Below are 13,194 nucleotides of genomic sequence, written 5' to 3' on the forward strand. Positions count from 1 at the left end.
CCTCTGCCTTTCAAATGAATCCTAAGGAATCCGGAATTGCAATTGTATCAATAGGAATGTCTGTGTTTGCAATAGGAATGCTTTTGCTGATGGACAGGGCATTGATGATATCTGGCAATCTCCTGATAGTCGTAGGGCTTGCATTGTTGCTGCGATCAAAGTCACTTGCATTATTGAGCATCGATAGAATCCATGGCGTAGTTTTGTTTGTGATGGGAATTATGTTTCTGGTCTATGGATTCTCTGTATTTGGCTTTGTGCTGGAAGTGGCTGGACTATTCGCGATGCTGAAAGACAGCATTCCCACATTCAGGTCTGTGTTGAGGAACTTGCTGTTTTCAAGGCTCCCTATGCTGATGAGTAAAAAATAAGCTGGCATGATGGCTCATCACACATTAATTACAGTATGGCATTAAACAAGATATATTCGCTCGAGTTTATTATTCTGTCCTCTTCGCTCGATTCAGCGGACATTCGATGTGTGTGGCCGTGTCTTCACAGTCGTCATTCTCCCTTAGAAGGCTCAGCCCATAGGTGTTCAATATCCTAACTGCTTCGATTTCCTCTCTGTTGCATCTGTCTGCGCCCCAGCGATGCTTTCTTCTGAACACATCAAGAACCTGCCCAACACATTCATATGCCTCCCTAACATCAAAAAGACTGATCATAAGCCTGTTAGAGAGAACATCGCATATACTGGCTGCTAGTTCATTGTCTATACAGTACTCAACCTCCGAAGCAAGATACGAATACTTTCTGGACATCACGTGCCTCTTTTCTCCATCGGCCATGTAGCGCGCAAGCTTCAATGCCCTTGTTCCATAAAACCTGGCAAACCGTCTAGCCATATCCTCGGGCACCTTCAGCTTCCTCTTGATCTCCTTCCATGTATCCTCAGTATATCCATGTGCGCCAAGGATCTTTACATGCCTGGTCACGCACTGCCTTTGCGGATGCAGAGAAAATACATTTACCGCGATGTCGATTGCCTCCTCAGCCATTTTCCTGTATATTGTCCATTTACCACCGGTGATGGTGATCAATCCATTGTCATCAATGCCAATGTAGTGCTTCCTCACAATCGAGTTTGTGTCGGATACATTGCAATCTTTCACAAGCGGCCTTATTCCTGTCCATACTGCCGAAACATCTCGTCGTGTTGGCCTTGGAGACACAGAAGAGTACGACCCAACTTCATTCAGCAGAAAGTCAAGGTCTTCTTCGGTTGGAGTCGTGTCTCCATCAACGGTCCTTGCATCCGTCGACCCAACAAGTGTCTTTCCCATCCATGGCATGAAAAATATCACTCTGCCATCGCTTGACTGGGGATCGAGAAAGCCCGTGTCTCTTGGAGTGTACTTGCCAGAAAGAACAATATGTGTTCCTGAGCTTTGAACAACAATTCTATCCTTGCACTTCTCGTCCATCATCCTGAGCGTGTCCACAAGATTCCCTGTGCTGTTGATGATCCCCTTTGCACGCACTTCAACTGTTTTGCCCGCGACTTCATCCCTGCACCTGATCCCAACAATCTTCTCGCACTCAAAAATCAACTCTGTTGCAGACATGTGGTTTACAACCACTGCGCCATGGTATGCTGCAGTTACAGCAAGCATCACGTTGTTTCTTGCATCATCTTGCTGGCCATCAAAATACACCATCGCGCCATGCAGGCTTTGCCTGTTTACCTGAGGAAACATGTGCACGGTCTGCTCCTTTCCAATAAAGTAGCTCTTGCCCAACGACCTTATGCCCGACATCCAGTCGTATAGCTTCAGGCCAATATAGTAATAAGGCACCCATGCCTTGCTGTATATTGGAACAATGATCTTGATTGTGTTTGTTAAGTACGGCGAAATACTGAACATTACTGTTCGTTCGCTCAGTGCCTGGAATACAAGCTTGTATTGCGACCAGCCAAAGCTTGCAACTGCTTTTGCAAGATACCTTACCCCGCCATGCACAAGCTTTGTGGACTTTGAGCTTGTGCCTGATCCAAAATCCATTCTTTCTATCAATGCCACCTTGAGTCCCCTGGTGGCAGCATCCAATGCACATCCTACACCAGTGCATCCGCCACCAACAACAAGAAGATCAAAGGATTCCGATTCTAACCTGCGCAGCATTTCATCTCTGCTGCAAGGAGCCCACTCTAGTGGTGGAGCCTTGTCAAAACTCATTGCAAGCTTGTTCCTTCTTTTGCAGTACAGATACCTGATGATCACAACTGCAAGAGCCGTAGCAATAAATGCGCCGATTGCCATGCACATGGTGTTCTTTTTGTTTATATTCCACAGAGCACATGCTCTACTTAAACTGACGAATTGTGTTTACACATGAACCAATTGGATCGTGCATGCCGCCGGCTAACCTGAATTGCTGTAGTCATGCGCTTGAGCATTGCCTGATTGGTTGGTCAAGCCGGGCCTTAAAGAATAAAAGTTCTAGCAATGCCCTGTGCATGCAGGGAGTCAAGTTTATAGATGTACTGAAGTCGTTTGAAGAGAAAGCCGATGGAGAGGATTACAGGAAGAAAAAGAAGGGATACGAAGAAAGGAAGCTGATTGAGAACGATGTGAAGCGCACACAGCTTCTGGGGGTTAGGAGGGTATCTGAGGAATCTAGTGTTCTTAAAATGATTCTTTTTGACTGTCTGTGCACGATTCCTGTTGAGTATGTGCAGGGAATGAGTGAAATAGCATCTGTGTTTGTTCTGCACTATTTCAGAGACATTGTTAGGAAGGAGATTGGAGTGGGAGTGGATATGAAAGAAACGAATGAATATGCGGATATGGGAGAAGATGATGAGGTTGATGTTTCTGAACGGTTTATAGATGCTGGAGAAGACGAGAAGGCGAGGCTTAAGGAGATGATGAGGAAGCACGCAGAAGTCAAGGATGTGCTCAGGACGGTGCTGACGAATGTGTTTAGAAGGAAGTTTGAGCCTATAGTAGCTGATGGATTCAAGGAGTACAGAAAGAATATGAAGGTGTTTGTGGAAATGATAAGACGGCGAACTGGGACAAGGATATCTGAGATGGAATGCTTCCGGTTTATGGAGAGCATTCTGACGTTTTTCCTAAGGAATTTGTCCAATATTGAGGATGTGCACAAGATGTTTGAGATAATTCTTGCATGTCCGAATAACTGTCCATTTGTTCTGCTTGTGCTGTTCTATGAACAGATATCTAGGAAAAAGGCGATACAGAAGGTTGATGATGACCTATTTGTGAGGGTGATTGAGACTGAAGAGGAGTTTATCAGGACACAGAAGAGGATTGAGGAGGGAAGTAGAGTATCCAGAAGGAATATGCTGGTTGCAGGAGGGATTGTCAGTGTGGTTGTAGCAATAGTGATATATGGAGCAATGAAGAGGGAAGGGTCTAAGGGATGAGGCGGATGCATTAAGGAGTTGGCATAAGATTTGACAAGAAAGGTGTGAGATCCAGTGGAGCGAGAAGGATTAAATCGATTTTTTGTGATTTATGTATGTTTTGTGCGAGCATTTACCAGATGCATGCTTATGTTGATAGCTCATATTCAGGCGCTGGTAAGTACGAAGGCTTGAAACTGGATGTGTTTTGGATATGGCATGCTGAAGTGGATTATGACTAGCAGGCTGCCGTAAAAAGGCATGCTTTGAGTCCCCCGAATGTTATTCAGCGAGAAGATAAGGGTGATGCCTCTTGGAGCAGGGAATGAGGTTGGAAGGTCCTGTGTGATTGTTGAGTGTGCAGGTAGAACATTGATGCTTGACTGCGGAGTGCATCCAGCATACACGGGAACGGCGTCGCTTCCGTTTTTAGATCTGATTGATCTGTCGAAGGTTGATGCGGTGTTTATTACGCACTTCCATCTTGATCATGCAGCAGCACTGCCGTTCCTGACTGAGAAGACGAACTTCAAGGGGAAGGTGTACATGACACATCCAACAAAGGCGATTCTTAAGTGGCTGCTAAACGACTACATAAGGATCATCAATGCATCCTCGGATGTTGACTTCTACACGGAGGGAGACCTGACCAGATGCTATGACCGGATTATTCCAATTGATTATCACCAGGAGGTCAATGTGAAGGGAATAAAGGTGAAGGCACTGAATGCAGGGCATGTGCTTGGTGCAGCGATGTTTCTGATAGAGATTGAGAAGAGCAAGCTGCTGTACACTGGGGACTTTAGCAGAGAAGAGGACAGGCATCTTAAAGCCGCAGAGTCGCCAGAATGCAGGCTGGATGCGCTGATTACCGAGTCTACATATGGAGTGCAATGCCACCTGCCCAGGGCTGAGAGGGAGAGCAGGTTTACGGGTGTTGTCCAGAATGTTGTTTTGAGGGGAGGAAGATGTCTTCTTCCTGTTTTTGCACTTGGACGGGCTCAGGAGCTGCTTCTTATTCTTGAGGAGCACTGGGGGTCGAATGTGCAGCTTCAGAAGATTCCGATATACTATGCATCTGCACTGGCGAAGAGGTGCATGGGGGTTTACCAGACATACATAGGGATGATGAATGAGAGGATCCAGCGGCTAAGCCTAGTAAGAAATCCGTTTGCATTCAGGTATGTGCAGAGCCTGAAGGGGATTGACTCGTTTGATGATGAGGGGCCGTGTGTGATAATGGCAAGTCCAGGGATGCTGCAGAGTGGGCTTTCTCGGGATCTTTTTGAAAGGTGGTGTTCTGATGCAAAGAATGCGGTGATAATACCTGGGTACTGTGTTGATGGAACGCTTGCGAAGGAGATTCTGAGCGAACCGAAGGAGATAGATGCACTGAATGGGAAGAGGCTGAGGCTGAGCATGACAGTGGAGTATATTTCGTTTAGTGCGCATGTTGACTTTACTCAGAACAGCCAATTTATTGATGAGTGCCAGCCAAAGCATCTGTTTTTTGTGCACGGAGAGGTAAATGAGATGCAGAGGCTTCGGAATGTGATACAGCAGCGGAATGAGAAGAATGGGGTGGAGATGGCGCTTTACACGCTGAGGAATGGCGAGGAGGCGAGCTTTGATGTTATTAAGGACAATGAAGCGAAGATATTTAGTGGGTTTGAGGGGGAGTTTGAGGGGGTTGTCATCGGAACTGAGGATGACATCAGGATATACCGAAGGAACGAGCTGGCCGATTCGAAGTACAAAGAGGTGAGTGTATATGAGCGGCAACGGATTCCGTACAACTCGACAGGCGTGTTTCTGAAGCAGGTGCTTGTCGACAGTTTTGAGGAGCTTGTTGAGGTTAGCAAAGGGTTTCTGGTTGGCAATGTGCTGGTGATGCTTGAGGGGCATGAGGTGGTGCTTGAATGGAAGAGCAACTATGTTGATGATGTTTTAGCGATTGCGGTTAGCAAGGTGATTTCTGATGTTGGAAAGAAGGCAAGAGGAGCGAAGCTGAGTATGATGGGGCGTGAGGAGTTACTGATGAAGGTGTTGAAGAACTACTTTGTGATTGAACGGCAAGCAGATAGGATCAGGGTGGTGAGTGGAGAGAAAGAGGCATATGTTGCTGATTTCGATGTGTATGGAGATGCCGAGATGTGCAGTAAGGTAAAGGAATACATGAAGAAGATAGATGCAATCTACTTTGATTGCAGATAGATACGATGGAAAGATGTGTTGGCTGAGAGGCAAGTATAAAGTGTATGAATGGTAATTAAATGTTTGTTTTGAGAAGAGATTATTTTTTGAGAGCCCTGAAAGCATGAAGATCACTGAGAGAGTTATTGTTTCTGAGGAAGGGGCGTTCCGTCATGTGAATTACCAGGAGGATGTCCGATGCACGCCTGATGGATCGAGGACGATTCTGGAGGTATTTTTGAACCGATGTAGCCTGATGGGAGAACGGCCAATGATGGGAACGATAGTTGGGCCTGAGGTTGTATATCAGACGGCAAACGAGGTGAAGAGCAAGGCGGAAAGCCTTTCGAGCTTTCTGAATGGAATAGTAAAGCCGGGAGACATGATTGGGATATACTCGCCGAACAGGTATGAGTGGGTTACAGCGGAGATGGCAGGATACATGTCTGGATGTGTGAATGTGCCATTGTATTCGACGTTTTCGCCTTCTGTAGTCCGATTGGTTTTTGAGGAGACAGGCATGAAGGTGGTTTTTGTATCTGCAGATAAGGCAAAGCTGTTGCTTGAGAATGTGTTTCTGGTGTCTGGAGGGGAGCAGTTCCATGTGATTATGATGGACAAAGATGAGGATGTATGTGAGAAGCTGAGAAGAACTGGTGTGAGCACGAGTTATTTTGATGATCTTGCAAATGGAGAAGGAAGAAGCAATGCGGAGCTGTATCCGAATGGAGAGGATCTTGCAACGGTGTGCTACACGAGTGGAACGTCTGGAAAGCCCAAGGGGGTAATGCTAACCCACAGGAACTTTATTTCGTCGATAGCAGCGTTTTATAGAGGGTCTACGAAGGAAGAGCAGCCATCTTTTGTGAATCATGATGGCGTGTATCTGTCGTATCTGCCGCTAGCACATGTGATGGAAAGGCTGTGCATGAATATTTCGATATCGGAGGGGCTGAAGGTAGGGTTTTACCGAGGGGATGCAAAGATGCTGCAGATGGACTTTCTGACGATTAAGCCTGCGTTTATTGCATCAGTGCCTAGGATTTTGAATGTTTTTAAAGACAGGATTGAGATGGAGATCCGAAAGAAGAACTTTCTTGTTAGAGGGATGTTTAAACTGGCACTAAAGTACAAGATATGGAGGCAGAAAAAGGGTGTGATGCGAAGTAGGATTCTTGACTGGATGATATTTGATAAGGTGTCTGAGAAATTTGGAGGAGAAATCAGATGGATACTGTGTGGAGCAGCGCCGTTGAAGCCAGAGGTGTTGTATTTTATCCAGGCGGTGTTTTCGTGTCGTGTTTTCCAGGGATATGGGCAGACGGAGAACATTGGAGCAGGGCTGCTGCAGCCTCTTGACTGTGAGGATTACGACAATGTTGGGATTCCGTATCCGGCGAATGAGATTAAGCTTGAGAAGATATCGCCTGAGTTTCAGCAGGAGTGTGACAGAAGGCACCCGAATATGGTTGTTGGAGAGATAATGATGCGAGGAGAAAACATCACGAGTGGGTACTACAAGCGGCCGAGCGACACAAAGGCGCTGTTTGGCAATGGCGGGTGGCTCCGCACAGGAGATATTGGGATGTATGATCCGGCTAAGGGGCTGTTCCATATTGTTGGGAGGATTAAGGATGGGTTTAAGACGTCCCAGGGTGAGTATATTGATCCTGAGAAGCTTGAGAACATGTATGCAGATGGGAATGTTGTTATGGACGTGTGCATACCAAGAAGGACGGATAGTGACAAGATAGTGGCGATAGTGGTGTGTCCGGATGAGCGCAGAAGCGAGGCCAGTGTTCTGGCGCATGTAAAAAGGATTGGAGAGAAGCTGTTTTTGGAGAAGGCTGTGACGAAGCTTGAGATTCCGCACAATGTTGTTGTTATACGCAAAGGGTTTGACTGTTTTGAAGGACAGGAGTTTCTTACGCCTACGTCGAAGAAGAAGAGATACGAGATTGAAGTGTATTTTTCTCGGGAGATTGATGAGGCATTGCATTTATGATTAAATGATGTGGTATTTGATGTGTGTGAAGGAAGCGGCGTGACGCTACTAGAAAGGATTTTTTAGCGCATGGCAGGACCCTGAAATGGAGAATCTGCAGAACGCAAAGAGGACAAAGGTTGAGGAGTCTGGGATGGAAAGGATTAGAAGGCAAGTAGAAGTGCTTGTTGGCGGATTGGAGCTGAAGCATGTGGATGTTGAGGAGCTTATGCAGAAGATACGCTCTGGATGGTGCGACGACATGAGCTGGAGGGAGATGGTGTATTGCAGCGGAGAGACGGCAGCAGCAATGATAACGAAGCATCCTGAGTATGGGACTGTCTCTTCAAGGATAGTTATGATGCATCTCAGGGAGGCGACGATGGAATCTTTTGTGGAGAAGATCAAGTATATACAGAAGCACCGAGGTATAATTTCTGAGGAGATGTACGAGCTGATTGTAAGGCGTGGGGCTGAGATAGAAAGAATGATAGACTATGAGAATGATTTTAGGTTTAGCTATTTTGGGATTCTTACGCTGGCGAAGTCGTACTTGGTAAGGGTAGGGGATGAGATTGTTGAAAGGCCGCAGGATATGCTGATGAGGGTGGCATTGCAGATACATGGAGAGGACTTTGACGAGGTGAAGGAGACGTATGAGATGCTTTCTGGGCATTACTTTACGCATGCAACGCCTACGCTGTATAATTCATGCATGAAGAATCCGCAGCTAGCAAGCTGCTTTCTGATAACACCGAAGGAAGACTCGATTGAGGGGGTGTATGACATGGTCAACCAGACAGCAATAATATCGAAGTATGCGGGAGGAATAGGGCTGAATCTCCATGGGATAAGGTCGAAGGGATCTGCGCTGCGAAGTACTGGCGGACGAAGCAACGGAATTATTCCGCTGATACAGGTGCTGAATTCTACAAAGAGGTATGTGAACCAAGGGTCTGAGCGAAGGCCCGGGTCGATAGCGATTTTTCTTGAGCCATGGCATATGGAGATATTTGACTTTCTTGAGCTGCGCAAGAACACGGGTGCTGAGGAGCTGCGTGCCAGGGATGTGTTTACTGCACTGTGGGTGTGTGATTTGTTTATGGAGCGGGTGAAAAACAACGAGGAATGGTCATTATTCTGCCCGAACGAGGCAGTGGGTCTTGCCGAAGTATGGGGAAAGGAGTTTGATGAGTTGTACTGCAGGTATGAGAGGACAATAAGCAGGACGGTTGTTCCTGCACAGAAGCTATGGAAGGCGATAGTTGAGTCACAGATTGAGACCGGGACTCCGTATATGTGCTACAAGGACACGTGCAACCGGCTGAGTAATCAGCAGCACCTGGGCACCATCCGGTCGTCGAATCTCTGTGCAGAGATTATAGAGTATTCGGCAGCGGATGAGACAGCGGTCTGCAACCTTGCTTCTGTATGCTTATCGAAGTTTGTGAAGGGCGGAGGGTTTGACTTTGAGCTGTTTGGAAAGGCAGTAAGGATGCTAACGCGGAACCTGAACAAGGTGATTGACAAGAACCACTATCCTGTTGAGGAGACGCGAAGGTCGAATCTAAGGCATCGCCCGATTGGGATAGGTGTGCAAGGGCTTGCGGATCTTTTTGCGATGCTGAGGCTTCCATTTGACAGTGAAGAAGCCAGGAAGTTGAACAGGGAGATTTTTGAGGCGATGTACTACTTTTCGCTGGATGCCTCGTGTGAGATAGCGGAGAGAGAAGGGCGGTTTGACTCGTATGAAGGATCGCCCATAAGCAAGGGGAAGTTCCATTTTGAGCTTGCGGGGCGGAGTGGGTCTATATGCTGGGACTGGGAAGGGCTGAGGGCAAGGATTGCAGAGCATGGGATACGGAACAGCCTTTTGATTGCATTGATGCCCACCGCAGGGACGTCGCAGATATTTGGGAACAACGAGGCGTTTGAGCCGTACACGTCGAATATATATACCCGAAGAACACATGCAGGGGAGTTCCAGGTTGTTAACAAGTATCTTGTTGATGACCTTGTGAGGATTGGGCTGTGGTCGTATGAGATGAAGAATCTGATTATTGAGAACGAGGGGTCTATACAGAACATAGCGTCGATACCTAAGGATATCAGGGAGATATACAAGACGGCATGGGAGATAAAGATGAAAGCAGTGATAGACCTTGCGGCGGATAGGCAGGCATATGTTGATCAATCGCAGTCGCTGAATATTTTTATTGCGAAGCCAACGTATTCTCAGATAACATCGATGCATTTCTACGGATTCCATTCTGGACTGAAGACGGGGATGTATTATCTGAGGACACGGCCAATAACGTCTGCAATCAAGTTTACGGTTGATAAGAAGCTTGCGGAAAAGACTCTGTCGTCGATGAATGATGGGGACGAGGCATGCTTTATGTGTTCTTCGTGAGTGTGCGAGGAACGACTTGGTTATTAAACAGTTATCTTGTTGATTGATGGTGATGTTATGACAACAAATGGATATATTTCCAAATGTTGTGACCCCGAGTAGTGTAATGGTGACGATCGGTGGGAAGAGCAGGCTGTCGATTGAGATGGATTCCATGGCAAAGAACCCACCGCCTGGATGCAGTGCAGGGCCTGTGAACCCCAAGGAGCTTGACAAATGGATTGCGGTGATAATGGGGCCGCCAGGATCTATTTATGAGGACGGGATGTTTGAGCTGCATATAGTGTTCCCACCATTCTACCCGTTCAGTCCACCAAAGGTGAAGTTCAAAACGCGAATATTCCACTGTAACATATTTGAGGAGAATGTGTGTCTTGACATTCTGAAGGATCAGTGGACGCCTGCGCTGACGATAGACAAAGTTCTGCTATCGATTCTTGTTCTTCTGCAGGAGCCGAATCCGGATGACCCGCTGAATGGCGAGGCAGCAGCGCTGTACCGCAAAAACATAGATAAATACGAGAAGAAGGCAAAGAAATGGGTTAAGATGTATGCATCGAAGTATAAGTCTGATTCGGAGGAGGAGGCGGAGGAATAAGGTGTACTGTGATGCTGTGCGATTAAAGAGTTCTGTTGATTAGATTGTGCATATCTTATGACTTGTGGCTATTCTGAATAGTGCCTAGTTAGAGCGTGAGATGGAAAAATCACGAACACTGCAATCCCATGCAGTTCGGAGAGGCCGGGCTTCGTCTTCTTGAAGATGCCAGGTCAAACATGCTCAAACCGTACAGGCATCGCGAGATAAGGATGCTGTGCGATGAAAACACACGGCTATGCGAGATGATGGACGAATTGAAAAGAAAGGCTGGCAATGAGGTTTCGGAGGAGCTGTCAGTCAACTACATTATGCTGAAGTATACGAAGGAACGCAACGAGAGAATTCTGAGGGCATACTGGTTCCACAGATCAATGCATTTATTCCATTGTTTTTTTTCTGGAGAATGCAATGCAGGATTGCTGTCCTCTGATGAATTGGAATACACAAGCAAGTACAACAGCATTCTTAGAGAGTATCTGCTTGATTTTTCGGTGCTTGACTTTACAGAATCTATGCCTCCAATAGACTTTTTTGTTAGCGTCATTACCTTGGAGGATTGCGGAGTTGTGATGGATGCTGATGATGTTCTCGAGCTCAGGAAGGACAGAATATACTTTATCCGCAAAGGCACAGTGGCTCATTTGATCAAGAACGGATTTGTACGCATAGTTTAGATACAACCATACATCATACATCGTAGATGCTGCTCATGCAAGCCTAAGTCGATAAACATAGAAGAATTTTATTTACTGTTCAAACTCTTGATTTTGCTTTCTATGATTTCCAATGCATCATCAACACTCATTTCTCCGTTTTCAGAGCCAACCACATGGATTTCCACATCAAACAGACACTCTGCATCCTCCTTCGCAACACCAAATATCTCACACTCGACATTCTCCTTGATTTTCGATTCATCATAGCCTCTATCCTTCAATCTCCTGTACAGGATCTCAATAGGCAAGGTCAGAACAAAAATCACATCAAAGTCCAGCCCACTTGCCACCTCGCAGCAGTGTGTATCAATAATATACGAGTCTGTTGTACAAAGATCGGATGCAAGCGCATTCCTGACCATTTCCTCATCAAACACAAGCGATTTGTACTCCTCGCTGTATTCATCATACAACTTGTTTTCCTCTATATACTTGCTGACATCCACGTGTTTCATTCCAAACACCTCGGAAACTCTTGCACAAAGCGTTGTCTTTCCTACTCCAGGCGTTCCAGTCATCAAAATTTTCATGGCAATACAGGGCTTACAAACCATACTACATACATGATGCATCCTGGAGATCCACATGCTGTGCACAGTGCCTTATCATTGCATTTGCATCGAAACCTCCCTTGCTATCTTACCTGTCAATCTGCTATTCACAAAATCTCTAAGCCATGAATTCTCATCAAAGCATTTGCAATGCCGTCTTATTATTTCTGCTGCTCCGTGCACATCATACATGTTCATCAGATAAAACGCCCTTTGCGCCTCCACCCTGCTATCCCCAGACCTCAAGCAAAACCTGTTTTCACCAAACTCCATAAACTCTTCAACAAACCTCTTGTGAGCAGGACTGCCTCGTATTCGATCGTTCAGAATCACACACAGAAGCTCGACATATAACCTACATTCGGTAGACATTACTGGATAACACTTTGAAAGCACTTCATAAGACATTTCAAAGTCTCCATTCTTGAACAAGCATATTCCGTACTCTTCCAGCACCTCCTGCTCAATCTTCCCATCAGCAATACCGTCCTTGATCTGCAGGTACCACTTCCTGGCTTCTTCCGGTGTTCCGTTTCTGACAATATAAACAAGCTTGAACAGCGGATTGGCCGTATCGACACTTCGATGCATCTTAAACACCTCAAACTGTAGCGCCCTCTTCTCAACTGCATCCCTGTCAACAAGTAGGAGCCGCCCAAGCAGTCTTCCATACATATCAAACATTAACACATCAAGCTTCTCATATATCACTCCGAGATAGAAATCAACATTCTCCAATAGCATTGCTCTTGCTGCGTTTGCATTCAAGTCAACCACAAAACAGTCAAGTATCTCATTCATTATCCCAAGCGTCTTTGTGCCATTGCCAGCCTTTACATAGATTGAAAGAAGCGCCATCAATGCCTTTGTTCTCATCGTCTCGTCTCTTGTGCTTCCCTTAAACTCCTCCAGCTCTCTCTGCCTCTCATCTCCGTCTCTTATCACGAGTATACTATTCAAATCCTTGCATATCTTCTCCTCAATCTTTTTATTCACTTCCTCTTCTACTGGCTCCTCGCTGCATTCATACTTAGACATAAGCTCATCAATCGCCTTCTTGTGAGCCGACTTTTCCACTCTAGCCGATGCAAAAAACGTCTTGAGAAAGCCTGGTGCTCTCCCTCCAAAGCAGTTTTCTGCCTTCTTCACATCAACAAGCATTTTCTTCAGCTGCTTATCAAACACCTTCTGGCTGCTCTCTTCCTCAAGCTCTTTTACCTTGCATTGCAGATCATACAACTTCTTCTCCTTCTTGCCCACTCTCTCATCGGTGTCATAGACCTTTTCTTTTATCTCGCTTCGCCCCCCCTTCTCCTTCTCCTCGTCAATCGACTCAAAAAACCTCGACATTTAAGGGCTAAGC

The 13,194-nt window shown here is 46.1% G+C and overlaps 10 protein-coding genes across 10 annotated transcripts; 7 read left to right on the top strand and 3 right to left on the bottom strand.

Moving 5' to 3' along the window:
- Positions 1-14: 14 nt before the first annotated feature.
- HK407_05g09270 (uncharacterized protein) lies at positions 15-371 on the top strand (the record flags this gene model as incomplete). Its single annotated transcript, XM_060420904.1, has 1 exon — positions 15-371. One exon carries the CDS (start codon positions 15-17, stop codon positions 369-371), a length of 357 nt encoding a protein of 118 aa, XP_060276866.1.
- A 69-nt stretch (positions 372-440) lies between these two features.
- Positions 441-2,264, bottom strand: HK407_05g09280 (FAD-dependent oxidoreductase; the record flags this gene model as incomplete). The annotated part of the gene is made up of 1 exon (XM_060420905.1): positions 441-2,264. One exon carries the CDS (start codon positions 2,262-2,264, stop codon positions 441-443), a length of 1,824 nt encoding a protein of 607 aa, XP_060276867.1.
- A 197-nt stretch (positions 2,265-2,461) lies between these two features.
- Positions 2,462-3,394, top strand: HK407_05g09290 (uncharacterized protein; the record flags this gene model as incomplete). Its single annotated transcript, XM_060420906.1, has 1 exon — positions 2,462-3,394. One exon carries the CDS (start codon positions 2,462-2,464, stop codon positions 3,392-3,394), a length of 933 nt encoding a protein of 310 aa, XP_060276868.1.
- A 258-nt stretch (positions 3,395-3,652) lies between these two features.
- On the top strand, positions 3,653-5,587 carry HK407_05g09300 (beta-lactamase domain of mRNA-processing endonuclease; the record flags this gene model as incomplete). Its single annotated transcript, XM_060420907.1, has 1 exon — positions 3,653-5,587. One exon carries the CDS (start codon positions 3,653-3,655, stop codon positions 5,585-5,587), a length of 1,935 nt encoding a protein of 644 aa, XP_060276869.1.
- Positions 5,588-5,690: 103 nt separating this feature from the next.
- HK407_05g09310 (AMP-binding enzyme) lies at positions 5,691-7,571 on the top strand (the record flags this gene model as incomplete). Its single annotated transcript, XM_060420908.1, has 1 exon — positions 5,691-7,571. One exon carries the CDS (start codon positions 5,691-5,693, stop codon positions 7,569-7,571), a length of 1,881 nt encoding a protein of 626 aa, XP_060276870.1.
- An 85-nt stretch (positions 7,572-7,656) lies between these two features.
- On the top strand, positions 7,657-9,963 carry HK407_05g09320 (ribonucleotide reductase; the record flags this gene model as incomplete). The annotated part of the gene is made up of 1 exon (XM_060420909.1): positions 7,657-9,963. One exon carries the CDS (start codon positions 7,657-7,659, stop codon positions 9,961-9,963), a length of 2,307 nt encoding a protein of 768 aa, XP_060276871.1.
- Positions 9,964-10,069: 106 nt separating this feature from the next.
- HK407_05g09330 (ubiquitin-conjugating enzyme) lies at positions 10,070-10,561 on the top strand (the record flags this gene model as incomplete). The annotated part of the gene is made up of 1 exon (XM_060420910.1): positions 10,070-10,561. One exon carries the CDS (start codon positions 10,070-10,072, stop codon positions 10,559-10,561), a length of 492 nt encoding a protein of 163 aa, XP_060276872.1.
- Positions 10,562-10,689: 128 nt separating this feature from the next.
- On the top strand, positions 10,690-11,238 carry HK407_05g09340 (uncharacterized protein; the record flags this gene model as incomplete). The annotated part of the gene is made up of 1 exon (XM_060420911.1): positions 10,690-11,238. The coding sequence occupies one exon, from the start codon at positions 10,690-10,692 to the stop codon at positions 11,236-11,238; it is 549 nt and encodes a 182-aa protein (XP_060276873.1).
- A 68-nt stretch (positions 11,239-11,306) lies between these two features.
- Positions 11,307-11,810, bottom strand: HK407_05g09350 (AAA domain-containing protein; the record flags this gene model as incomplete). Its single annotated transcript, XM_060420912.1, has 1 exon — positions 11,307-11,810. The coding sequence occupies one exon, from the start codon at positions 11,808-11,810 to the stop codon at positions 11,307-11,309; it is 504 nt and encodes a 167-aa protein (XP_060276874.1).
- Positions 11,811-11,885: 75 nt separating this feature from the next.
- On the bottom strand, positions 11,886-13,181 carry HK407_05g09360 (uncharacterized protein; the record flags this gene model as incomplete). Its single annotated transcript, XM_060420913.1, has 1 exon — positions 11,886-13,181. The coding sequence occupies one exon, from the start codon at positions 13,179-13,181 to the stop codon at positions 11,886-11,888; it is 1,296 nt and encodes a 431-aa protein (XP_060276875.1).
- Positions 13,182-13,194: the final 13 nt, after the last annotated feature.

This window comes from Ordospora pajunii (assembly GCF_021821965.1).
Source record: "Ordospora pajunii strain FI-F-10 chromosome Unknown Cg_05D, whole genome shotgun sequence".
In the NCBI taxonomy this organism is placed as follows: Eukaryota; Fungi; Microsporidia; family Ordosporidae; genus Ordospora; species Ordospora pajunii.